Source organism: Perognathus longimembris, chromosome 1 (genome assembly GCF_023159225.1).
Source record: "Perognathus longimembris pacificus isolate PPM17 chromosome 1, ASM2315922v1, whole genome shotgun sequence".
NCBI classification, from domain to species: domain Eukaryota; kingdom Metazoa; phylum Chordata; class Mammalia; order Rodentia; family Heteromyidae; genus Perognathus; species Perognathus longimembris.
Genome location: NC_063161.1, coordinates 78,722,407 through 78,748,647, shown reverse-complemented (window position 1 = coordinate 78,748,647; position 26,241 = coordinate 78,722,407). Strand labels below are relative to the sequence as shown.

Here is a 26,241-nt window from a genome sequence, read left to right as displayed (position 1 = left end):
TCACAGCTCGGCTTTTCAGGCTCCCACACCCCAGCCCTGGCACACATGGGTGCAAGCAGTCAGGCACTCACACACCAGGAGTAAGGAGGAGAACATAGTATAAACAGCCACAAGCACAGTTAATGAGACACACCACCGGCACAGGACAGGGCTGCGTGGTCCTCCCCTGAGATCCAGTGCCCGCCGGGATGTAGTGCTTGCCCACGTGAGGATGAACAGCTTCCATTCCTTCCCACCTTCATGAAACTCGCCTAAGACTCTTTATCACCCTTCCCAACACCCTCAGGGGTCGTAAGGGAGCTGATAGGAGGCCAAGTGCCCCTCATTAGCAAAAATACTGGTTTTAGCTGGTTGGAGCCAGTGCTAGCTAGAAGACATGTTGTGGGGGTCAGTGTGATCAACGCCCTAACTTCTGTCACACAGCGGAGAGGCCAGTTTGTCCTTCAATGGAGCAGATGGAATAGAGGCCCTCCTTCTCCACAGGGATTCACCCCAAGACCCTAGTGGATGTCGGGGCATAGTACCAAACCCTAGGGGCTGCTTGTTTCCTATGACAAATTAGACTCAGGGAGAGGAAAAACTGCAGGAACCAATAATAAAGCCCAGCCATGGGAACACAATACTGTAGTTTAAAAAAAAAAAGCAAATGTGCTTCTGCTCTTTCTCATAATATCATTATTTTTCCCTTTTTTTTTTTTTTTTTTTTTGGTACTAGAGTTTCTACTCAGGGCGTGGGACATGATAGGCTGGTGCTCTACCCCATAAGCCATGCCTCCAACCCTGTGTATTGCTGTGTGTCTTTGAGACAAGGGCTTGATTTCTGGCTGGATCTGCACCAGGAATGTGATCCGCCTATCCTAGGCTTCCCATCATTGCTGGGATGGCCAGCAGGCACCATTGCATCCAATTTCTTTCTGTGGAGATGGAGTCTCATAGACTTTTCTGTCCAAGCTAGCTTTATTTATTTATTTATTTATTTATTTTTTGGCCAGTCCTGGGCCTTGGACTCAGGGCCTGAGCACTGTCCCTGGCTTCTTCCCGCTCAAGGCTATCACTCTGCCACCTGAACCACAGCGCCCCTTCTGGCCGTTTTCATATATGTGGTGCTGGGGAGTCGAACCGAGAGCTTCATGTGTAGGAGGCAAGCACTCTTGCCACTAGGCCATATTCCCAGCCCCCAAGCTAGCTTTAAACTGTGATCCTCCCCTTCTCAGCCTCCCAAGTAGCTAGTATTACAGGTGTGAACCACAGGCACCTGTCTTCTCTTCATTTAGAATGGACATATGAGTGTTTGCTTCTCTTTCCCTCTGCCTCCACCTCTTTCTATGTCTTTTGCCTTTAAAAACTCAGCCCTGTTGAAGCTTGTGGCTGCACTTCACTCCCTGAATGGCAGACTGCAGGCACCGTGCGGTTAATAAAATCCTAGTCCGATTAGCTGAGTGTCTTGGAGTCTCCTTTGAATTCGGGATAAAACAATTTTCATAGTGAGTTGGAATCCCACCCGCTGTCGTGGGTTAGAGTCCCACTTTGGTGACTGGGATATAACAATCTCCCCCGCAGGAGTGGGAGCAATATAACACCTGTCCCTCTCTATGTCCACCCTCTAACACCAGGGCTAGAGGAGGGAGGCACCCTGCATGCACTGTTAGGTCTGGGTGGAGAGTGGGAATGCCCACCAATCCGGGGAGAGTTCTTCGTGAATGGAGGGGTGGAGTTCAGGTTTGGGAGGAGGGAGTTCCGCTGTTGCAACAGGAGGCAGATACCAGCTGCTCTGGGAAGTAAGGAGGGAGGGGCTGAGTACCTGATATGGAGAGAATGCTAACAGTACTGCCTTTTGAACCTCTGGGCCTTGCACTTGTTCAGCTTGCTTGTGCACAGCTGGCACTCCACCACTTGAGCTACACCTCCAACTCTGTTTTTTGTTCCAGTCCTGGGGCTTGAACTCAGGGCCTGAGCACTGTCCCTGGCTTCTTTTTGCTCAAGGCTAGCACTCTGCCAACTTGAGCCACAACGCCACTGCTGACCGTTTTCTATATGTGTGGTGCTGAGAAATCCAACCCAGGGCTTCGTGTATACGAGGCAAGTACTCTTGCCACTAGACCATATTCCCAGCCCTCCAGCCCTGTATTTTGCTGGATATTTTGGAGATAGACTTTTCTGCCTAACTTTTCGGCTGATCTTGAACCTCAATCTTCCAGATCTTAGCCTCCAAGGTAGCTAGGGTTATGGGTGTGATTCATGTGTGCTGGGATTGCTAACTCTTTGCAGGTTGTCCTCAAACCTCAGTCTCCCAGATCTTTACTTCCCAAGCAGCTGGGATGACAGGCATGAGCCATTGTATCTGGTGAGCCTCACCATCTCTGGGGTTTTATGCATTGTCTTCTAGCCAACAACAAAATTTAGAGGTCTGCCTATTCGCCGTGCTAGGTGCAGACAATGGAGAATTTGAAATCATTTTATATGCTAAGTTATTTTTTCTCCTCCATAGAGATAATGGAGGCAGGAGAGAGGGAGGGCGAAGAGAGAGAGAGAGAGAGAGAGAGAGAGAGAGAGAGAGAGAGAGAGAGAGTTTGTTGCTGGGCTGTCCCTGCCTGTGCTGGTCTCAAGGCCTCATAAGCAAGAATCCCTTCTGGCCTGGTGTTCCAGCCAGAGTCAGTCACGCTGTCAACCATCAAATTGTCGGGAAAAGATTATAATTGCTCAATCAGGCAGGGACAAAGGCTAAGAGATGAACTGCCCATCTGTCAATAGGAACAGAAGCGAGGATTAGAAATTAGTTGGTGGCTTAACTGATATTTTTAGAATTGCAGCAGAAAAGGATAGGACTGTAAAAAAAAAAAAAAAAAAACCAAAAAACCAGGAAAGCGATCTGCGCTGTCTAATTCGGTGAAGATCACAGTGAACTTAATGTGCTTTGTAAAGAAATGATCACAAATATGGGGGGAGAGGATTTAGCCATAAAACTGCTTGAAACGCAGAATTTGATCTGAGACAGGCAGCCCAGATTTAGGAGAGGAGACTTGCCCGGATGTCGCATTGGAGATTTCCAGAGATACTGTGGGTATGGAGAGCCCTGGCATGCTTTGTGCGGCTGGCATCTGTGGAAGAATTTGGCAATGAGCTACACAGAGATTAGATTTAGGCTAAAGATGAAGAGTGGGGGGGGGGGCAGGGTTAATCTTAGTGGGAGAGCACTTTCCAGGATTTGCAAGGCCCTAGGGTTCAGCCTCAGTGCTGAGAGGGGAAAAATGGGAAAAGATGTAAGAAGAAATGGCTGGTGTCTTCATGCAAAGGCCCTCTCATGCAAGGCTGAGGGGCAAGACCACACAGTCCTGTTAGTCATCCTCCAAGCCACACCTACAACTCCCCCACAGGTAGGGGAGTTGGTTATTGACTTACGTGTGTGAGTCAATAGGGCTAGACTTAACCCATTTAACCCACAGCATCACTCAAGCCATGCCCAATCACCACATAAACCACACCCTCAGTGACCACACCCACCACTGTAAACCATGCTCTCAAACACTCGTTTTACTCAAGCCACACCCATCATCACTCAAACCACGCCCACCAACTCAAGCCATGCCTGGCACTTAAACCATGTCTGCTCACACAAAACCATGTCCATCACTGCATAAGCCACACCTGCCAGCACTTAAACCATTCCTACCCACAGCAAATCATGACCATTCACCAAATCCATACTTATTATTGCTTAAGTCACACCCACTCAAACCATACCCACTCAAGCCATGCTCCCACTGCAGCATTCTGCTAGTTCATTGGAGATGGAGGCTTGAAGATGTTTCTGCCTCAGCTAGCCTTGAACTACTATCCTCCAGCTCTCCGCCTCCTGAGTAGCTAGGTGTGAGCCATAGGAGACTGGATGTGCTGGTTCATCTTGATGATGGATTTGGCTGGATTGTGAGATACCCAGGATACTAGGAAAACACACCTCAGAGTGGTAGAGTGCTGGTTTAGCAGGTACCAGGCCCTGGGTTCGATCCCCACTACTACAAACCAAGGAACCCTTTTTGAGCCAGTAAATCATGGGGGCTAATGAATGGCCTAATGAACAGCTTAATCCTTTGATTGGATGGGAGGACTTCTTGCCCAGTTGGAGGAAGTGAGTCACTGGGGGTGGGGGTGGGGGATCTTACTCCTTCCCTTCCTGTCATGGTTCTGTTCTGCTTCCTGCCCTCCATGAGGTGCAGGAGGTGTATGCTGCTCATGGGGGGGGGGGGCGTGGGGCCAAGTGACCATGGGCTGAACTGCTCTGAAATGTTAGCCAAGATAAATCCTTCCTCCCTTAGGTTGTTTCTCTTGGTTACAGCAGTGAGTAAAATCATTAATATGGCTGCTCCTCCACTTATCAGGAGACCCGTTGCTGCAAGGCCAGGCAGAGACCTCACAGAGGCACAGCGCCCCTCATCCAGCTCAGTTCGGGTGTGTGTAGCCTCCTTGGTCAGCTCTTCCTGGACCCAGCTGCAGTGTACACAGCACATTGCTTAGTATGCATCCATGGCCCTTTCAGCAGTGCTGCTGGCAAATGATCAATGCTCATTTTTTCCCTTTAAAAGTTTTCTTTTTGGGCTGGGAATATGGCCTAGTGGCAAGAGTGCTTGCCTCCTACACATGAAGCTCTCAGTTCGATTCCCCAGCACCACATATATGGAAAATGGCCAGAAGGGGAGCTGTGGCTCAAGTGGCAGAGTGCTAGCCTTGAGCGGGAAGAAGCCAGGGACAGTGCTCAGGCCCTGAGTCCAAGGCCCAGGACTGGCCAAAAAAAAAAAAAAAAGTTTTCTTTTTGCTAATACTGAGGCTTGAATTCAAGACCGCACACTTGCTTGATTTGCTCATGGCTGGCACTCTATCACTTGAACAACACCTCCAGTTCTGCTTTTTGCTGGTTAATTGGAGATGGAATCTTACAAACTGTTCTGCCTGATCAACCCTTGCACTATGGCTCTCGGGATCTTAGCCTGCTAAGTAGCTAGCATTACAAGTGTGACCCACCAGCTCACACCTTCTTTCCCTTTCTCTCTTTCTCCTTCCTTCCTTCCTTCCTTCCTTCCTTCCTTCCTTCCTTCCTTCCTTCCTTCCTTCCTTCCTTCCTTCCTTCCTTCCCTCCTTTCTCAGGATCTTGCTATATGGGGCCAAGCTTGCTGGCAGCTCTCCATCTTCATGCCTCATCTTCCTGAGCATTGGGATTACAGCTATGCACCACCATACTCCACTGTTTATCCCCCCCTCTCTCTTTCTCTCTCTCTCTCCCTTCCTTCCATTTTCCTTCCTTCCCTCCCTACTTCCTTCCCTCCCCTCCCCTCCCCTCCCCTCCCCTTCCTTTCTTCCTTTATTTTTCTTTTGCCAATCCTGGGGCTTGAACTCAGGGCCTGGGTACTGTCCCTGAGCTTCTTTTCACTCCAGGCTAGCACTCTACCACTTGAGCCACAGAGCCACTTCTGGTTTTTTTGTTTGTTTGTTTGTTTGTTTCTGGGTAGTTTATTGGAGATAAGAGTCTTACGACTTTTCTGCCTGGGCTGGCTTTGAACTGATTCTCGGATCCCAGCCTCCTGAGTAGCTAGGATGACAGGTGTGAGATACCAGCACCCTGCTGTATCTAATTGTTGTTCAGCCAAGGCCACTGCAAGTCCAAGGTGTCTTACTTCTACCACCTAGTGGCCAGATGCCAGAAAGACACCAGTTCAAATGGACAGGGTAGAGCTGGACCTCTGCCCCTCCTGGCTGCACAGGGCAAGGACTCCTGAAGGTGTGGAGTCTGCCTGCACTGCAGCCAGGTGGAAGCCTATGGGTGGAATTGTGCGGGAGTAGCTAAAGGTGATCTCAGCCTTTTACTCAAATGCTAGAGCTGCTGCTTGCTGTCAGAATTCCCTGGTGGCCCTAGAAACAGGCCCCTAATGGGGTGTGGTGATGCATGCTTGTGACTTTAGCTCTCAGGAGGGTGAGTATAGAGCGTTTGAGGCCAGCTTGGGCTACAAAGAGAGATCCTGACTCAAAGTTTAAAATAATAATTGCTGGGTTCTGGTGGCCCATTTATAATCCTAGCTACTCAAGGTGCCCAGATGTATTTTGGTTTTTGAGATAGGGCCTCAATAGCTTAGCCCAGATGGACCTTGAACTCAGGATCCTCCAGTTTGCCTCCTGAGTAACTCAGATTACAGGCGTGCTCCACCACACCCAGACTGAGTTCTTTCTTGAGAATCAACCTCCCCAAATGAAGGCTTTCAAATTCCCAAGTAAGCGGAAATGCTGTTTTTCTTGCAAATTTTATAGGAACATAATTTAACATAAGGAACAAGCTAATAAAATAAAGATCATATATTATTGCAGCAGCACAATAAAAAAATAAGAAAACATAGAGACAAATGGGCAACATTTTAACCAAGAGTAAAGGAAAATAAAGTAGAAATGGAATGTACATTATATCTGGCACATAAATAACTTTAAGGAGAAATAATAAAGGTGACTTTTACATAACTTTTAATATATTGGGGGAGATTATTTAATTGCAGTAAAATACAGTGCCATAAGCTTCACAAAAGTTTTGCTCAGAACTAACTTCCATTTGTGTGTGTGTGTGTGTGTGTGTGTGTGTGTGTGTGTGTGTGCGTGATATTGCTGTTTGGACTCTGGGTGCTGTGCCTGCTAAGCAAGCCCTCTTCTAATTAAGCCATACCCTGTCCTGTTTCAGATAAGGACTTGAGGTTTTGCCCAAGTCTTTACCTCAATTCTCCTACCAGTGTCTCCTGAGTAGCTGAGATTAAAGACATGTGCCAGAGTGCCCTACTTGTTGGGTGAGATAGAGTCTCACTAACTTTTCACCTAGGCTGTTCTTGAAACTCGATCCTCCCATCACTGACCATAAAGTAGCTGGGATTGCAAATGTGAGTTGCCTGGCCTTGCTAAATTCATACTGAAGAAAGACACAATATCAAATATGAACTTCCTGGATTTGTGAGATTCTAAAATTTAATTTATAATTTATTTTCATGGCTGTGCAAATTGGTTGAGTTCAAGTTTACAATCTGCTCACGATTGGAGAGACTGAATAAGGTAAAATATATTTACATAAGGTTATCCCTGATGCAGCATGCCCCACCCCTTTGCTAGGATTGGCTGAGCTCTGGTTCACAATCTGCTCGTGATTGGCTAGTTTGGATAGGGTAAGATGTATTGACATGAGGTGACTTTGAAATAATCTTAATGGCACATGAGTTATCTCAAAATATACCTACACTCTGCTATTTCCTGAACAATCTGAGGTGTGTCTTAATTCCACCTTGAGAAGAAACCAGTTGAAGACAAGACCTTACATTTCAAAATCCCTTCCTTATCCCAAAGCATTTCCTCTCCAGCACAAGAGCCAAGCCGCCATGCCACAGCAGGAACTTTTAGGCAACACACTGTGATAGAAAAGACCATTTTTCTCCCCCTTGGAACGTGGCAGGTTATCTTGAAGCCTTCTCTCTTCTTTTTCAAGTCTCTGGAGGCGGACATTGTTTGGCAATAAGAAGGACTAGAGTTTTGAAACACGACTTGGAGAATTCTCTCCGGAGAATTATGCTGAGTGGAAAAAGCCAATCCCAGAGGTCCCAGACCACGTGACGGCGCTTATGTAACATTCTTGCAATGACAAAGTTACAGAATTGTTCCACCGGCTGGCACTGCCTGGGGACAGAGAAGCTGTGCCTGAAGGTGGCGGGCAGATCCTTCTGGAGATGGTGCCAATGTCCTGTGGTCGTGTGGGGGAACATGACACACTCAGTGAATCCCACAGAGGCTGTTGTGTGCATACACAGACACACATGTCTGTGTGTCTAGGGGTCCAAGACCATGACATGTTCCAAATACAGTGCTATTGGAAAAATCAAGTAAGAGGTCTTTTCCTTCCCTTCCATTTCTTTTCTTTCCCTTCTTGACCTTCTTGGCTTCAACTCAGAGACTTATACACTTGTTCAGCATTTTTGCTCAAGGCTGGCTGGCACTCTACCACTTGAACCATACCTCTAGTCCAGAATTTTGCTTGCTTACTTGGAGATGGAGTCTCACAGACTTTTCTGCCTGGGCTGGCTTTGAACCATGATCCTCAGATCTGTTTCCTGAGTAGCTATGATTACAGGCGTGTACCACTGGCAGCTAGCTGGTTTTGTTTGTTTTGCCAGTCCTGAGGCTTGAACTCTGGGCCTGGGCATTGTCTCTGAGCTTCTTTATGCTCAAGGCTAGCACTCTACCACTTTGATTCACAGTACCACTTCCAGTTTTCTGGTGGTTAATTGGAGATCAGAGTCTCATGGACTTTTCTGCCCAGGCTGGCTTCGAACTGCTATCCTCAGGTCTCAGCCTCCTGAGTACCTACAATTATAGGCATGGGCCACCGGTGCCTGGCTTGTTTTTTCATTTTGAGGCAGGATTTTTATATGTATCCCAGGCTGGCCTTGGTCCTCCTGCCTGTGTGGTATTCACCCCCACACCTGACTCCTTCCCTTCCTCCCTCTTTCCTTCCCTCTCTATCTTCCTTCCTTCATTTCTTTCTTTCTTTTCTTTTTTGCCAGTCCTGGGGCTTGAAATCAGAGACTGGGCACTGAGCCTGTCCCTGAGCTTCTTTTGCTCAAGGCTAGCACTCTATCTCTTGAGCCACAGCGCCACTTCCAGCCTCTTCTGTGTATGTGGTGCTGAGGAATCGAACCCAGGGCCTCATGCATGCTAGGCAAGCACTCTACCACTGAGCCACATTCCCAGCCCCAACCTTCTTATTTTGGCACTGGAGATAGAACCCAGGGCTTGGCACACGCCAGGGTAGTCGTTTCATTTTTACTTTTTTGTTGTTGGTGGTAGTCATGGGGCTTGAACTCAAGGTCTGGGCAGAGTCCTTGAGCTTTTTTCATTCAAGGCTAACATCGCTTTGAGCCAGAGCTCCACTCCCAGTTTTCTGGTGGTTAATTGGAGATGAGAGTCTCATGAACTTTCCTGCCCAGCTTTGAACTGCGATCCTCAGATCTCAGCCTCCTGAGTAGCTAGGGTTATAGATGTGAGCCACCAGTGCCCAGCTCATTTTTACTGTTTTTGGCCCAGTATCTTGCTAACTCTGCCCAGGCCAGTCTGGAAACTTGCAATCACCCCACTTCTGCCTCCTGAGTACCTAAGAGTCTCATCTTATTTTCGGTGCCACTACTGAGCCACAGTCCTAACACAGGAACCTAAGGTTGTTTTTTTGCTTGTTTGGTTTTTTTCATGGTACTGGGGGTTGAACTTGCAGGTGCTCTACTGCTTGAACTTGGCCCCTAGTCCTTTTTGCTTTAGATATTAGACCATAGCCAGGCACTGGTGGCTCATGCCTGTCATCCTAGCTACTCAGGAGGCTGAGATGAGGATCATGGTTCAAAGCCAGCCTAGGCAGGAAAGTTCATGAAATTCTTATCTCCAATGAACCACAGGAAAACTGGAAGTGGAGCTGTGGCTGAAAGCAGTAAAGTGCTAGCCTTGAGCAAAAGAGTTCAGGGCCAGTGCTCAGGCTCTGAGTTCAAGCCCCACACTGAGAAAAAATAAAAAGATATCAGACCCTATTTGGGGATAGGATCTTGACAGGAATCAGCTGGGATGGAGATCCTCCTACTTATATTTCTTGAATGGCTGGGATCACAGGTATGAACTACCACACTCAGCTTTTCTGTTGACATAGGGCCTCATGAACCTTCTGCCCAAGGTGGTCTCTATCTCCCAAACACCCACCTCTCGGCAACCCAATGAACTGTTATTCTCTGTGAATTTTCTGCCTATTGGTTTCAGAATCCTGTCACTCGAGAGATTTTTCCATGTTCTTTTCAACTGCCAGATAAGGACAGAGTTATGGAGACAAACCAATCCAGAAAGTTCCTCACTTCCCAGCCACATACAAGACCCCTCAGCATGATAAAAAAAATCTTTCTCCAGTGTTCCCAATGAGTTCTGTCTTGGAGAGTGAGTGGTCTCATGTAGAGCCTCTCTCTGGAGGGGGGGGGAATGACTAGCTAGTCTTAAAAAGTTGTTTCTTAGCTAGACACTGGTGACTCACCTCTGTAATCGTAGCTACTCAGGAGGTTGAGATCTGAGGATCACGGTTCAAAGCCAGCCTGGGTAGGAAAGTCTGTGAGACTCTTATTTCCAGTAAACTAATCAGAAAATGTGGCGCTGTGGCTCAAGTGATAGAGCCCTAGCCTTGAGCACAGAGAAACTTAGAGACAGGGCCTAGGCTCAGGGTTCAAGCCCCAGGACTGGAAAAAAAATCTTTCTTAGCCGAGTATGGTGGTTTATGCTGTTGTCCCAGCCCTCCAGAGGCCAATGCAGAAGAATTAGAAGAATTTCAAGTTCCATGTCAGCCTCTGCTATATGTGGAGAGTTTGACACACACACACACACACCCGCCACAGAGACAGAAATTATTTCTTAACAGTTTCTTCAGTGTTACTGTAGCCAGTAGTCCACCAAGATGGCCTGGGTAGCACCTATTTTAGGCTGGCCAGAATCTGAGCAGAACAGATTAGACTTCCCACAAGGTAGACAACATGCAGCAACCCACAGAGAGCAGGGGTCACCTGTAGGCTATGGGAATTAGGTACTAAGCCAGTGTTTGAGATAGATGGATGGGTGTATGGGTAGATGGATGGATGGATGGACGGGTGGATGATGGGTGAGTGGATGGATGGATGGATGGGTGGATGATGGGTGGATGGACCGATGATGGGTGGAGGGGTAGATGGGTGGGTGGGTAGATGGGTGCATGATAGGTGGATGGATGGATGATGTGTGGGCAGGTAGGTGAGCAGGTAAATGGGAGGTGAATGGTGGGTGATGGATCAGGTGCCTTTCCCAAGGTCCCCTCCATCCCAGTCATAGCACACACATTTAGAGGGGTATAAGCAAGGCTCGGCTGCATCTGCTTCCTCCCCAGTCACCCCTCCCACCTGGGTCTCCAGGTAGTGCTGGTGGGCAATGTGGCATGACATCCTCCAGGATGAGTCGGGCCTGGGCTGTGTCCTGCTGATGTCCCTAGCCTCCAGTGAGTGCTCTTTGTCTGGGTGACAGCTGTGGTCCCCACTCTGCCCTGAGGCTGGCATGCACAGTGGTGGGGGGGTGGAGTATGCCAGCTTCACCTCCATGAGGGCTGTGTGAGGATGTAGAATGAGGGGACAGGGCCTTTGCAAACAGGGGGCGCAGGTTGCTGGAGCCCTACCCCACAGGCCCCCTGGAGGGGGATTTTCTTCCCATTCCCTTAGCTCTCCACGCCCAGCTTGGCAGAGCCTGCATGTGGGCACTGCAGAGCAGGGTGCCATTGGGTGGCACTGTTTGCCAGTCATTGGCCTTGGCTCTGCAAAGCAACCCCAGCCATACAGCAGCTGTCAGGGTGTCCCTGAGCTTATCACCTCCCTCCTGGTCACAGACTGAGGGGGCCAGGGCTGTACCTAGAGTACAAGAGGAAGAGCTTCCTGCTGCTGCTCCCTTGTTACTTTATTTACTTATTTGCCAGTCCTGAGGCTTGAACTCAGGGGTTGGGCACTATCCCTGAGCTTCTTTCGCTCAAGGCTTGCACTCTACCACTTGAGCCACAGCTCCACTTCTGCCTTGTTTTTGTGATTAATTGGAGAGAAGAGTCTTACAGACTTTCCTGCCTGGGGCTAGCTTCAAACTGTGATCCTCAGATCTCAGTCTCCTTGAGTAGCTGGGATGACAGGTGTGAGCCCCTGGGACCAGTTTTCTCTTGCTACTCTTCACAATGGCTCTGTCAGGCCTGATGGTTTCAAGTCCCCAGGGAGCTTGTGAAAGGTGTGGGGCCCAGGAGGAGCAGGAGCTGGACTCTACCCCTTCCTGCTTGCCCCAAAGCCAGCATTTGACAACACACAGTGGCCCTGATGTGCCATGTCACCCATTGCAAATAATTCTCTCTCTCTCTCTCTCTCTCTCTCTCTCTCTGGTTGATACTTCCCACATTGTCTTCTGCCAGGATGCCCCCTTCCCAGGGCTACAGACTAGCTGGGAGGGGGATGACAGGCAGAACCCCATAGAGCTGGTGCTGTGACTCCAATCTGTAATTCACCCTACTTGGGAGATAGAGATGGAGTGATCTCAGTTCAAGGCCAGCCTGGGCAGAAAAGTGCAAGAGACTCCACTTCAACCCATGGCTGGGTATGATGGTGAGTGCCTGTCATTCTAGCTACAGGGGAAGCACAAATAGGAGGATTACAGTTCAGAAAGGCCCAGAGGAAAAAAGTGAGACTCTACCTTCAAAATAATCAGTGCAAAACAAAAGGTTTAAAAAAAAGGTGTGGGGGGTGGGTGGGGGCTGGATGTGTGGTTGACTTGGCAGCATGTCTTCCTAGCAAGCGCAAGTCCCTGAGTTCAAATGTCAGTACCGACAGATGAACAGACACCCAGAGCAAGCTTCCCGGAGCCCGCGCCAGCTCATATTACCACTTTCAGACCAAAAGCTTCCTTCCTGCCTCCCTCATGAATTTCTGCTGTGGCCACGTGATGGGCCACCTGTGGTTCCCATGGCTGCACCTCTCGTGGCACAGACCTCAGAGCCGCTGGTCAGTCCACACACACACACACCACGAAACCCCTGAGATCTCAGCTCTCACTTTTACACCAGAACACCCTACTTCAAGTCAAGTGACCCTTTCTTATTTTCCATGGGATCAGAAATGTCCTATTCCTTTAGCCGATCAATCATCGTTAAATTAACCATTAAACTCGCTATTCTCAGATCAATAAAAGAAAAACATTGCAAAGATCTCATGCCTGGAAAGAAGAGAATAATGTCGACTATTTTAAAGGATGGAATAAAATACAATACATGCATGAATTCTTTTTGTGTGTGTGTGCCAGTCCTGAACTTGGGGCCTGAGCACTGTCCCGGTTTCTTTTTTTCTGAACGCTAGCACTCTGCCACTTGAGCCACAACACCACTTCTGGCTATCTATCTATCTATCTATCTGTGTATGTGTATATATGTGTGTATATATATATATATGTGTGTGTGTGTGTGTGTATGTATATACATATATGTATGTATGTATGGTGCTAAGGAATTGAACCCAGGGCTTCATGTATGCAAGGCAAATACTCTGCCACTAGGCCATATTCCCAGCCCTCGTGAATTCTTTTGAATATCCAGGAAGGCTGTCTCAGAAAATACTTCTGGTTTCCTGATAGCACCCAGTTTGGGGGGCCAATTGCAGGGGAGCCTAAAATCCCAAATTTTCTTACTATAATCTTACCATCAAGCTGGGCAATGGTGGTACACAGTTGTCATCCTAACTACTTAGGAAGCTGAGATCTAAGGATTGCAGTTCAAAGCCAGCCCAAGCAAGAAGGTCCATGAGACTCTTATGTCCAATTGACCACCCAAAAGCCAGAAGTGGAACTGTGGCTTACTTTTTAGTCTTGAGCAAAAGAGCTCAGGGAGTTCAAGCGGCACACACACACACACACACACACACACACACACACACACACATCTCACCAATGAAGACCCCCAGCAGCCACCTTCAATAGGCCACTAGAACAACATAGGAAGGCCAGAGCCAGGCTGGCATTGCCCACTTCTCTAGGCCCTTTACAGTGCTGTGTTCAACCTGGGCAAAAGGATATGAGTGGGTTTTCCTGAGTCAGAAACACAGTTTGGAAAAAAAAAAAAAAAGACTCCTAACCCAACACCAAGAGCCAACCAGCATTGTAAAAGGAACAAGCAATCCTTATAATGATGGGTAATGACGACCACCATAAATATTTATGGAGTGACAGCAGTTTCCATGGTCTGCCGTGCAGGAACTGGACACCTGCTGCCTGGCTTAACACACACACACTCACACACTTATTTTCCTTCCTTCCTTCCTTCCCTTCCTTCCTTCCCTCCCTCCTTCCCTCTATCACCCCCCCCCCTTTCTTTCTTTTGCCAGGCCTGGGGCTTGAATTCAGGGCCTGGGTACTGTCCCTGAGGTTCTTTTTGCTCAAGGCTACCGCTCTACCACTTGAGCCACAGCACTACTTCCAGCCTTTTCTGGTGATTAATTGGAGATAAGAGTATCACAAACTTTCCTGCCCAGGCTGGCTTCGAACTGTGATCCTTAGATCTCAGCCTCCTGAGCAGCTAGGATTTATAGACTTGAGCCATCAGTGCCTGCATTTGTTTTCACACACACACACACACACACACACACACACACACACACACACACACACAGAGTATTGCTTTATAAGTGACATTTTGGTCTAGGGGCTTCTTTTCCTTTTTCCTTCTTTTTGTTCCCCTTGATTCCTTGCTCAAGGCCTTTGTTCTAAATATTTCTATTCCTTTTTTTGGGGGGTGGGGGATAGTATTGGGGTTTGAATTCAGGTCCTTGAACTTGCTTGGCAGGGGCTATACCACTGAGCAACATTTCCAGCCCTTTTTGCTTTAGTTATTTTTTTAGATAGGGTCTTTCATTTTGACCCAGAGCTGACCTTGAACAATCATCCTCCTGTTTATGCCTCCTTTGTAGTTAGAATGATTGACGGGAACCATCAGCTTGTTCTTTGTGTGTATGTGTGTGTGGGGGGGGTCCTGCGGCTTGAACTCTGGGCCTGGGTACCCTTGCTTTTTCCCTCAAGGCTGATGCTTTGCCACTTGAGCCACAGCTCCACTTCTGGTTTCTGGTGGTTCATTGAAGATAAGAGTCTCACAGACTTTCCTGCCGAGGTTGGCTTTGAACCATGATCCTCATCTCAGCCTTCTGAGTAGCTAGGATTATAGGCCTACAGGTATGAGCATCTGTGCCTGGCCCCGTGTTTATTGGTTTATTTATTTTTATCTTTTGAGATAAGTTCTCTCTATACTATAGCTCTCACTGGCCTGGAACTCATGACCCTCCTCCTTCAGCCTCCTAGTGCTAGAATTACAGGTGTGTGCCACAGGTGTACAAAGGAGACTTATTTTTCTTCTAAATTCTTTATCAAAATTCCAGAAGAGCTCAGCAAAAGCTCCCAGCTGCACAAACCTGTGTTGTCCGTCTCCCAGAGACAAATCCTGCTCCCAACCCTGGGTGGGTCCCCAGCATGGGGGAGGGCAGCAACCCCCTGTTGACTCCCAGCCTGGAGTGTGTGTCGCCCCCTCCCCCCTGCAGCCAGGCTCCACCTGCTCCCCACTTTTGCTTGGCCTGGAGCCTGGGGAAGGCACTGGGCTGGCTTCTGAGTGTGGCTGGCAGTTTTCCCACCTGTCGTGGAGTCCCCTGCAAGGAGGGGGTCCCCGCCTGTTGTTTTGGGTTGTTGTTTGAACACCGATTCCATTTACATATGGTACAGAAAGCAATTAAGGTAAAGAAATGAAGGAAGTGGGGATCCGGGCTGCTCCACCCCTGCTGAGGCCTCTGCAGGCCAGCTGCACTGCTCCGGCGCCCTGCCAGGGGTTGGGGCCCAAGGAGTCCAAGGGGGGGGGGTGTCTTTCTGGTGTTATTCATTCATTTATTTATTGCTTTGGCAGTTCTGGGATACACTGTTGCTTTGGTGTTTGTGTGTATGTGCAGGGCCTGGGACTTGAACTCAGAGCCTGGGCACTGTCCCTAAGCTTCTCAGGCTCAAGGCTAGCATTCTGCCACTTTGAGCCACAGTGCCACTTCCGGTTTTCTGGGAGCTCTTTGGAAATAAGAGTCTCACAGAGTTTCCTGCCTCTGCTGGCTTTGAACGTCGACCCTCAGATCTCAGCCTCCTAAGTGGTGGGATGACAAGTGTGAGCCACTGGCATCCAGCTTGTTGTATATTTATTTATCTATGCAGGTGTTTATTTTGTTACTAAGTTTGAATTCCAGGGTTTTAGCTTCCTAGGCAGGTGCTGTACTGCTTGAGCTACACACCGGAATCCTGACCATTTGTTGATTGAACTTGGTTTTTAAGAAATATTGAAAAAAAAAGGGGCTGGGTGCCCGTGGCTTACAGCTGTCATTCTAGCCACTCAGGAGCACTGCAGTTTGCAGCCAGCCCACGTAAGGAAGTCTGAGAGACTCTTATCTCCAATTAACCACCAGAAAGCCAGAAGTGGTGCAGTAGCTTGAAGTGGTAGGGCTCTAGCCTTGAGCAAAAAAGCTCAGGGACAGTGCCCAGGGCCCGAGTTCAAGCCCCACAACCAACAACAACAACAACAACAACAACAACAAAAAGAGGAATGGTGACATTGATCAAGACACATTGTATTTGTAAACTGCCTTGTTGAATGGTAACTCCTTTCTATAACTGCTTACAGATAATTAAAATAAAATAATGAAGGTGAAAGAAAAAAAGAAAGCAAGCAATGGCTCATACTTATAATCCCAGCTACTCAAGGAGGCAGAGATTGAGAGGATCATGGCTAAAGGCCATGGGCAAAAAGTTAGCAGGACCTTTCCTGGGTCCCCCCCACTTCATTGAATAAACCAGATGTGGTGATTCATGCTTGTCATCCCAGCTATCCAAGAGGTGCAGGCAGGAAGCTCATAGCCCAAGCAAAAGCTCAAGACCCTCTCTGAAAAAAAAATTCACCAAAGCCAAAGGACCTGAGTTCAAAGCCCAGCACTTCAAAAAAAAAAAGAGGGGGAGGGAGACAAACAAACCCCTCAAATTCTACCCAGAGGAGCTTTCCCTCAGGAACCTCATAAAAACCAGCAGGACCCCATTTATAGACATGTGCGGCGGGCCGTGTGCACGGTCCATTGGCAGCGGGCCGCATCCGCCTCGCTCGGCCCTCATTTATTTTTGGTTCTCGGCACGGGAGCCAGTGCTTATTTTGATAACTGCAATTCTGCCCTGAGCTCTCACAAAGCATCGCCTGAGCCTCCTGGCAGTGAACACCAGCCCCCTCTGCCCTGGGGAGCCCTTTGCCCAATGCCGGCTGCGGCTGGGCCCCCCACAATTACTGAGCTAGCACAGAGCTTCTGGGTGTGTGGGGGGGATGGCTGACCCGCCAAAAAGGACCGAGGCCAAAATGCAGTATGGGGAAGCCTTAGGAAGGACAGGACATGTTTTCCCCCACTTGTCCTGGCCCGAAGGGCCCCTCCAGCCCCATGTCCTGACAACGGGGGAATGCTAGGCAGCGCAGAAATAGCTCCAACATCTCTGTTGTTTCCATTACTCTCTCCTTCCTTCCTTCCTTCCTTCCTTCCTTCCTTCCTTCCTTCCTTCCTTCCTCCCTCCCTCCCTCCCTCCCTCCCTCCCTCCCTCCCTCCCTCCTTCTCTTCCTTCCTTCTTTCCTTCCTTCCCTCCTTTCTTCATGGGGCTTGACCCAGGGCTTGGGCACTGTCCCTTTTGCTCAGAGCTAGCACTCTACCACTTTGAGCCACAGCACCCCTTCTGGTTTTCTGGTGGTTCATTGGAGACAAGAGTTTCAGGGGCTTTTCCTGCCACGGCTGGTTTTGAATCACTATCCTCCGGCCCCCGGCCCCTTCTTTCTTCTGAGATGGAGTTTCATTATAGAGTTCAGACTGGCCCTCAAATTCACATTCCTGCTACAGTTAGCCTCTGGAATACTGGGTTCACAGGTGTGTGCTGTGGCACCCTGATAGTTGGTTGAGATGGGGGTCTGGCTGACTTGCTCAAGCTGCCCATTGATGGTGACCCTTCTATCTGTCTCCTGAGCCCTCACCTTTTTTTTTTTTTTTAAGAAAGAACTTCATCTTCCAATTAACAGAAGAACTTCCCTAAGGAGAAGGGAAGCAGAGAGAAGCCATCCATGGAAGCCTCTGGCCAGAGTAGGACAGGCTCCCTCCTGAGCTGCGTGGGGCAGGAGAGGAAAGAGATGGCCGCTGGGCCTGTCTTCCTGACAGGCATTGGGACAGCGCTGCCTGGAGGGGGAACATCTGGCACTCAGGTGTGGGCTCCCTCAGGCATCCGGCCAGCAGGCAGGAGTTGCTCTCTGCCCCTCTGACCTCCCTGTGCTCCCTACCCTGGGATTGCGGGGGGCGGGGGGTGGGGGTGGGGGAGTTTGCTCATGGCAGGCACTGGGCAGAGCCACATGGTAAGTGAACTTGGAGACTCTGATTGTCTGGCACTCTCCATTGTCCTGGCCTCTCCTCCATCACCCACCCACCCTGGCTAAGAAAGGGTGGCCAGGAGAAGGGGACAGGATACTCCCAGCTGGTCTGGTCCACAGGGCAGACTGCAAGAGGGGGTGTCAGGCCAGACTTGGCAGAGCTTGTCCCTAGTGGAAAGTGGGTGGGTTTTTGTTTTATTATGTTTTGTTGGTTGTGGGGCTTGAACTGGGAGCATGGGAGCTGTCCCTGAGCCTCTTGGGCTCAAGGCTAGTGATCTACCACTCGAGCCACTTCCGGTTTTCTGGTGGTTAATTGGAGATAAGAGTCTCACAGACTTTCCTGCCTGGGCTGGCTTTGAACCACCATGATCCTCAGATCTTAGCCTTCTGTAGGTAGGATGACAGTTGTGAGCCACTGGTGCCTGGCTTAAGTGGGGGTGGTTTTAAAAGAATCTTGTGATAGAAGTGGGGTCTAGTGGCTCATGCCCATAAATCCCAGCTATAAGGAGGCAAACAGCAAGAGGATGATGGCTTGAGGCCAAAAAGTAGCTGTGATTTCCCCCACCTTTGTGTGTGTGTGTGTGTGTGTGTGTGTGTGTGTGTGTGTCCGCGCATGCATGTGCACATGCCTGGGACTTGAACTCAGTCCCTGAGCTTTTTTGCTCAAGGCTAGCACTCTATCCACTGGAGCCACAGCTTCACATCTAGCTTTCTGGTGGTTAATTGGAGATAAGAGTCTCATGGACATTCCAGCCCAGGCTGGCTTTGAATGGCAATGTTCAGGTCTCAGCGTCCTGAGTAGCTAGGATGACAGGTGTGAACCACCGCTGATCTTGAGACCTTTTTATTTTTGCCAGTCCTGGGGCTTGGACTCAGGGCCTAAGCACTGCTCCTGGCTTCCTTTTGCTCAAGGCTAACACTCTACCTCTTGAGCCACAGTGCCACTTCTGGCTTTTTCTATATATGTGGTACTGAGGAATAGAACCCAGGGCTTCATGTATCCAAGGCAAGCACTCTACCACTAGGCCACATTCCCAGCCCTTGAGACCTCATTTTAACAGACAAACTGGGGTGTGGTGGAGCATACTTGTAATCTCAGCCATATGAAAGGCTCAAATGGGGGTGGGGAGAGAGAATTAAGAGCAAGAACTTATCTGGAAAACAACCTAACAGGAAGAAGGCCCCAAGTTCAAACCTCAATTTTCCAAAAAGAGAAAGAAAGAGAGAGAAAGAATGAAAGAAAACCAATTCCTACCCTGAATTGCTCTTGCCAAACTGCTCTTTTCTGCCTTGACTTGTTTGAGATTTGAAGTAATTTGGGATCAGCTCTAATTTTTTTTCCTTTAGAAAAGTAGTCAAAATTAATTAATCCACAGCTGCATTAATAGCAAAAGTTAATAGAAATTTTAATAAAAATACAACCTCAATAAGCTCCCCTATTGTTCTAATAAATGCAATAGTAGTTTTGAGCGGGAGATAAAAAAAATTAATAAAACAACGGAGAGCAGGGACCACGGAGCTGGAACAAAGGGACATGGTCTCTGCCCGGCTCTCCCAGCCCAAGACGTGAGGAGGCAGACTCCAAGTGTATTTCTCCTCTGGTGCTCTGCACGCAAAGTTCTCTTCAATCTTCAACTGATAGCCCTTATTCGTTGGCTTATTTTTAATTATTTGGATATTTTTATGTAATGCCAGAAGGGAAGAAGCAGCTTGAAAACAGTATCATCACCCAGTATCAGAAATGAAGAGACATGAGGCAGGGCCCAGTGGTACATGCCTGTAATCGCAGCGCTGGAGAGATTGAAGTAGGAGGGTTGTGAGTCCTGGATTACATATAACAACAACAACAAAAACAACAACAATTTTAAAGACTGTGACAGAAACTGAGAGGATGAAGGAGCCTCTTACCCTGGAAAAGCCGCAGGAAGTTGGGGACCACAGTGATACCATGGGATGAAGACTTTAGAGGCTGTGCCCACCACCCCTACTCAACTGGCCCTTGCTAATGCTCCTCATCCCTGCTCAGAAATAAGGAGCAAGAATGGCCTCAGAACTGAGCATGATGACACATGCTTGTAATCCAAGCTACTCAGGAGGTGGAAATCAGGAGGATCTTGGTTTGAGGCCAGCCTGGGCAAAAGTTACTATCAACATCATCATCATCATCATCATCATCATCATCATCATCATCATCATCATCATCATATTTTTTGTGTGTGTACCAGTCCTGCGATTTGATCTCAGAGCCTAAGTGCTATTCCTTAGCTTCCTTGCTCAAGGCTGATGCTCTACCACTTGAGCCACAGCTCCACTTCTCACTTTGTTGATGGTTAATTGGAGATAAGAGTCTCACAGATTTCCTTACCCCAGCTGGCTTTGAACTGCAATCCTCAAATCTCAGCCTCCTGAGTAGTTAGCTTTATAAGCCTGAGCCACCAGAACACAACTGGGCCAAAAGTTTGTAAGATCTAGCTGGAGGAAAGCGAAGGAAAGGGTGACATTCTTTAGTTGCCAGTACTGGAATTTGAACTCAGGACTTAGAACTTACTCAGTTGGCATCACGTTAGCCATGCCTTTAAGCCACCTGGTTTCACTGCTCATTTTGGAGATGGAGTACCTTGGACATTACTGCCTGGGTTAGCTTTGAACATCCATCCTCCAGACCTCAGTCCCCTGATTAACTAGGATGACAGGTACCAGCCAAGGCCACCAGCTGGCTTATATTATTATTATTTATTATTTTAAAAGTGGTATTGATCTGAATATGGACTAGAAAGAGACCGTGAGCCCATCAGACTTAGAATTCCAAATATTTCATCTTTAGAGGAGACTCAGTTAGAAAAGGATAGTGTTGGCAGCAGACCTGAACAGGAAATGCAAAGGAGACAGGGTGGATGGTGGCGATGTGGGGACGTGGGGGAACTAGCAGACATGGCCTTCTCCACTCAGAGATGGAAAGATGGGCCACAGGACCAGGGCCAGGCCACCCCAGCCCCAGGACCCTGGCTCTGAGGAACAGAGTCTCAGATCAGCTGTCCTCTGACTCTTGAGTGAGTGGGCCTGAGCCATCTTGCCCTTTAAGGACAATTTGAGTCTCCATTCTAGAACATTCCTGCCCGCTGCACAAACGGCACATTGATCCTTCTGCCCATGAATCTCACACAAGACCCTCCTCAGGCCTCAAACAGTAGCTAAAGCCACCTTCCCCGGCAGTCTGACCCTGAGCCCCTTTCTCAGTCTGAGTTTGAGGGCCTGAACCCCAGGATCTACCTAGGATTCCCAAGAAAGATACTGTTAATCAGTTTATGGGAGAAACACAGGCATAAATAAATGGTGAATACCAGCCGGGTGCTGGTGGTCATGCCTGTCATCCTAGCTACTCAGGAGGCTGAGACCTGAGGATCATGGTTCCAAGCAAGCCCAAGCAGGATAGTCCACAAGACTCTTATTTCCAACTAACCACAAAAAGCCAAAAGTGGTGCTATAACTCAAGTGGCAGAGCACTAGCCTTGAGCAAAAAAAGCTCAGTGACAGCACATTCTGAGTTCAAACCCCAGGATAAGCATGTAGGTACACAAAAGGCAAACAAGCTTTGGAACAGGCCTCCAGGGGTCTACAGATTCTGTAGTGACTGGGCTGGGAGAGCACCCCAGAAAACCTACATGGCCTAAGATTTAACCTTCTCTGTTGCCCTGGCACACTCAAAATGTGGGTTCCAGCTTGTGTAGCTAGGTTCCCTGCTGCCTGCGTCCATCTGTGGTATAATTTCTCTATCTGCCACTCAGTCTCCTGACCACCATCCTTCACTTGAGCCAGATCTTTGCTCCAGCATTTTGCTACTTCACAGCTCACAGGTTTTTCTGCACAGGCTAGCTTAGAATCATGAGTAGCCTCCTCAGTAGCTAGGATTACAGGCATGAAACAGTGGTACCATGCTACCACTATGCTCTCCAACAGGAAGTTAATCTGGGCTGCCAGAAGTGTTTTCTTTATTGCTTGCTCTGTGTGTGTGTGTGTGTGTGTGTGTGTGTGTGTGTGTGTGTGTGTACATGCTTGTCCTGGAGCTTGAACTCAGAGATGGGGCACAATCCCTTAGGATTCTTACTCAAGACTGACCCTCATACAGTGCTTTTGTTCCATTCTGTTACATGACTCAGTTTCTCCAACAGTGACTGGTTAAAGGGCTCTCCCGGGAAGGAAGTAACTGAATGTGAACCAATGTGCACAGGGTTTGTGCTTCACAATTACCAAATATGTTAAATAATTACAATCTCCAGCAATGGAACCCATCCTGCCACTTAGTTGATGTGTGTAAATGGTATATGTCCTGACACAACCACTTTATTTAACAGAGCTGATCTCTGCAATTCCTTTCATTTTCTCTCTCTCTCTTCTAATTTCAGACTCAGAGGTTATTAGCAGATAACTGCTTGTTTTTGCTATAAATCAAGGAAAGACTCATTAGAAACCCCAGGCTGTGATTGCTAAGGCGTTTGGGATTTGGAGGAGGGACATTTTTGGATTAGAAATAAGCTGACTTCGAACATATTACATGAACCAAAAGAATACGATAGCCTGGGAGAGTCCACAATGACCTCAGCCTACAAGGTTCCCCATGGCCTTCCAGGAAGGCCGCCTCAGATGTCAGCCCTAACACCAATCACACAGGACCCCCAGGATAGGTTAGATTCAGAGCAAAGATATAAAATGATGAGTCCAAACAATGCACAGGTATCTCATGACTGTAATCACAACAAGACTGCAGGCTGAGAGGGTCAGGGTTGAACGGAAGCCAAGACAAGAGAGTGCAAAACAACCAATGTCAAACGAAAGACAAAAGGAAAGAAATGCAGAAGGTAACCTCAAGGGGTAGAGATCTAAACGTGAACAAAAAAGTTCAGGACCAATACAAAAGCAATGGGTTAGAGCCAGAATAACAAGAAAACAGAGAAAAAGAAAGAAAAAAGTATACACACGAATATATGACCCATATTTCCCAAGGAATGATTGAAAACTTGGCTGTCATAGAAAGGCTATGAGGAGTGGAAGCTGACCTAAAACTAGCAGACAGGAAGGTGAAGGCGGGATATGGGATTAAGGAGGGTCCCAGGGGGTGGAGTCCACCAGCCTTGGGCTTAAATACAGACCTGGAGGGCTCAGAGGGCCACTGGAGCCAGGAGCTCAGACACGGCTCTGCTGACTGGCCTCAGCTGTCGCCTTCCAGGCCACGATGGCAGCCCGGGCCCGATCCGCTCGCCGGAGCCGCACCATGTTCACGCAGCACCAACTGGCCGTGTTAATGGACACCTTCCAACACACGCAGCACCCCAAGTGGGACAAGGTCCACGAGCTGGCCTCCACGCTGAGGCTGGACCATACAGTGGTGAGGGCCTGGTTCAAGAACCAACTGTCCAAGTTGAAGAAACAGCGGGAAGCCGGGGAGACCCCTGGGTCCCCCGAAGCCAAGTCCGAGGAGGCCAGCAAAGGGGCGCAGGCCCCCGGGGCCCCTTCCCTCAGCCCCCAGCTGCCTCCCAGTAATGGAGCCCAGCTAGGCCCACAGTGTCCCCCGCAGTGTGCAGTGGCCACCAGCTCTGGACTCAGTTTCCCAGAAATGTCTGAGCCTCTGGAGGCCTTGGAGATGTCCTTGACAGCGCCCCTTCCCTACAGCACAGAAGAGCTCGCCCATATCTACGGCGTGTGTGCGGACGAAGACCCCTCCAGTCTGGACGCGTACCTTTTCGGGAACCCTGCGCTGTGAGACCCCACAGCTCCGAGCCAGGTGCCCACCTCTTCAGGCCCCAAGCCTCCCGGGCACACCCCACTCTCTCTGAAAGATACAAAGGAATCTAGCCCCATCCCCGGGACACACCCAAAACATTAAGCTGCCCTCACCTCCAGATTACCTAGCTGCCTTACACCTGACATCCTGGCTACTCCGGAGGCTGAGATCCGCAGGACCGAGACTGGAGGTCAGCCCGAGTAACACAGTCCAAGGGGCTCTTCTCTCCAATCCACTGACAAGTAACCGGAAGGAAAACCATGGCCCGAGTGGTAGAGTGCCCGCCAGAGAAGTGAGCCCAGCGTGCAGAGGCCCTGAGTTCAGAACCTGGCATTGTTAGGAGAAGGAGACAGTCTGTGAATGTGGTTTGGAGGTAGAGTGCTGGCCAGCGTGCTTGAAGCCCTGGGTTCAATTCCCCAGCACCACGTGATCAGACAAACAAAGAAGCCGGAAGTGGCTCTGTGGCTCTCATGTCCCAGTGGGGACCTTGAGCCCTAACGCCCCTTGGGAGGTCGGGCTAGGATGTAGCCCAGGGCCAGCGCTCTGTCCTAGCAGGTACAACGTCCGGGTTCCATCCCCAGTATCAAACTAGACCATCCAAACCAATAACGACAAAAAAATAGGTATCCTATCTTACTCTCAGCTGTGCAACACGCTCAAGAGCCCAACCCAGGACCCGAGTTCAAGCCTCTGCACCTACACAAAAACTAACCAAGAAACCAACTCTAGACATACAAATAAAGAGGTTGATTGATTCACTGATTGACTGATGGTTGATTTCCAAATGTATCTATACACCAGTGCCTCAGATGCATGATTCAGACAGGCCTGAGGAGGGAAGGTTGTCAGGAGGAACAGAGGGGGGGGAGGGTGAAGGCCGGATATGGGATTAGGGAGGGTCCCAGAGGGTGGGGTCCACCAGTCTTGGGCTTAAATACAGACCTGGAGGGCTCAGAGGGCCACTGGAGCCAGGAGCTCAGACAGGACTCTGCTGACTGGCCTCAGCTGTCCCCGTCCAGGCCACGATGGCAGCCCGGGCCCGATCCGCTCGCTGGAGCCGCACCATGTTCACGCAGCACCAACTGGCCGTGTTGATGGACACCTTCCAACACACCCAGCACCCCACGTGGGACAAAGTCCACGAGCTGGCCTCCACGCTGAGGCTGGACTACATAGTGGTGAGGGTCTGGTTCAAGAACCAGCGGTCCAAGTTGAAGAAACAGGGGGAAGCCAGGGAGAACCCTAGGTCCTCCGAAGCCACCTCCAGGGAGGTCAGCAAAGGGGCGCGGGCCCCCAGGGCCCCTGCCCTCAGCCCCCAGCTCCCTCCCAGTAATGGAGCCCAGCCAGGCCCAAAGTGTCCCCCGCAGTGTGCAGTCGACGCCAGCCCTGGACTCAGTTTCCCAGCGAGGTCTCAGCCTCTGGAGGCGTTGGAGCTGTCCTTGACAGCGCCCCTTCCCTACAGCACAGAAGAGCTCGCCCATATCTACGGCGTGTGTGTGGACGAAGATCCCTCCAGTCTGGACGCGTACCTTCTCGGGGAGACTGCGCTGTGAGACCCCACAGCTCCGAGCCGAGGGCCCACAACTTCCGGCCCCAGGCCTCCCGGGCACACCCCACTCTCTCTGAAAGATACAAAGGAATCTAGCCCCGTCTCCGGCACGCACCCAAAACATTAAGCTACCCTCACCTCCAGATTACCTAGCTGCCTTACACCTGACATCCTGGCTACTCGGGAGGCTGAGATCCGCAGGACCGAGACTGGAGGTCAGCCCGAGTAGCACAGTCCAAGGGGCTCTTCTCTCCAATCCACTGACAAGTAACCGGAAGGAAAACTGTGGTCCGAGTGGTAGAGCGCCCGCCAGAGAAGTGAGCGGGGCACGCAGAGGCCCTGAGTTCAGACCCTGGCATTGTTAGGAGAAGGAGACGGTCTGTGAATGTGGTTTGGAGGTAGAGTGCTGGCCAGCATGCTTGAAGCCCTGGGTTCAATTATTCAGCACCACGAGATCAGACAAACAAAGAAGCCGGAAGTGGCTCTGTGGCTCTCATGTCCCAGTGGGGACCTTGGGCGCTAAAGCCCCTTGAGCGGCCTGTCTAGGATGTAGCCCAGTGCCAGCGCTCTATCCTAGCAGGTACAACGTCCTGGGTTCCATCCCCAGTTTCAAACTAGACCATCCAAACCAATAACGACAAAAAAATAGCTCTCCTATGATACCCTCAGCTATGCAACACGCTCAAGAGCCCAACCCAGGACCCGAGTTCAAGCCTCTGCACCTACACAAAAACTAACCAAGAAACCAACTCTAGACATACAAATAAAGAGGTTGATTGATTCACTGATCAACGGATGGTTGATTTCCAAATGTATCTATACACCAGTGCCTCAATTGCATGATTCCTAGAGGCCTGAGGAGTCAAGGTTGTCAGGGGGAAC

The 26,241-nt window shown here is 49.4% G+C and overlaps 2 protein-coding genes across 2 annotated transcripts; both read left to right on the top strand.

The window, feature by feature from the left end:
* Positions 1 to 23,261: 23,261 nt before the first annotated feature.
* Positions 23,262 to 24,014, top strand: LOC125351794 (paired-like homeodomain transcription factor LEUTX). The gene is made up of 2 exons (XM_048346806.1): positions 23,262 to 23,785; positions 23,930 to 24,014. Exons 1-2 carry the CDS (start codon positions 23,262 to 23,264, stop codon positions 24,012 to 24,014), a joined length of 609 nt encoding a protein of 202 aa, XP_048202763.1.
* Positions 24,015 to 24,835: 821 nt separating this feature from the next.
* LOC125351700 (paired-like homeodomain transcription factor LEUTX) lies at positions 24,836 to 25,363 on the top strand. Its single transcript, XM_048346637.1, has one exon. The coding sequence runs from the start codon at positions 24,836 to 24,838 to the stop codon at positions 25,361 to 25,363; it is 528 nt and encodes a 175-aa protein (XP_048202594.1).
* Positions 25,364 to 26,241: the final 878 nt, after the last annotated feature.

Bases quoted from the DNA above. Each gene is read 5' to 3' on its own strand.
- LOC125351794 (XM_048346806.1), top strand. From the start codon at position 23,262: ATGGCAGCCCGGGCCCGATCCGCTCGCCGGAGCCGCACCATGTTCACG. The intron at 23,786-23,929 runs GTGAGACCCCAC...CCTCACCTCCAG, and splicing joins CTTTTCGGGAACCCTGCGCT to ATTACCTAGCTGCCTTACAC.
- LOC125351700 (XM_048346637.1), top strand. From the start codon at position 24,836: ATGGCAGCCCGGGCCCGATCCGCTCGCTGGAGCCGCACCATGTTCACG.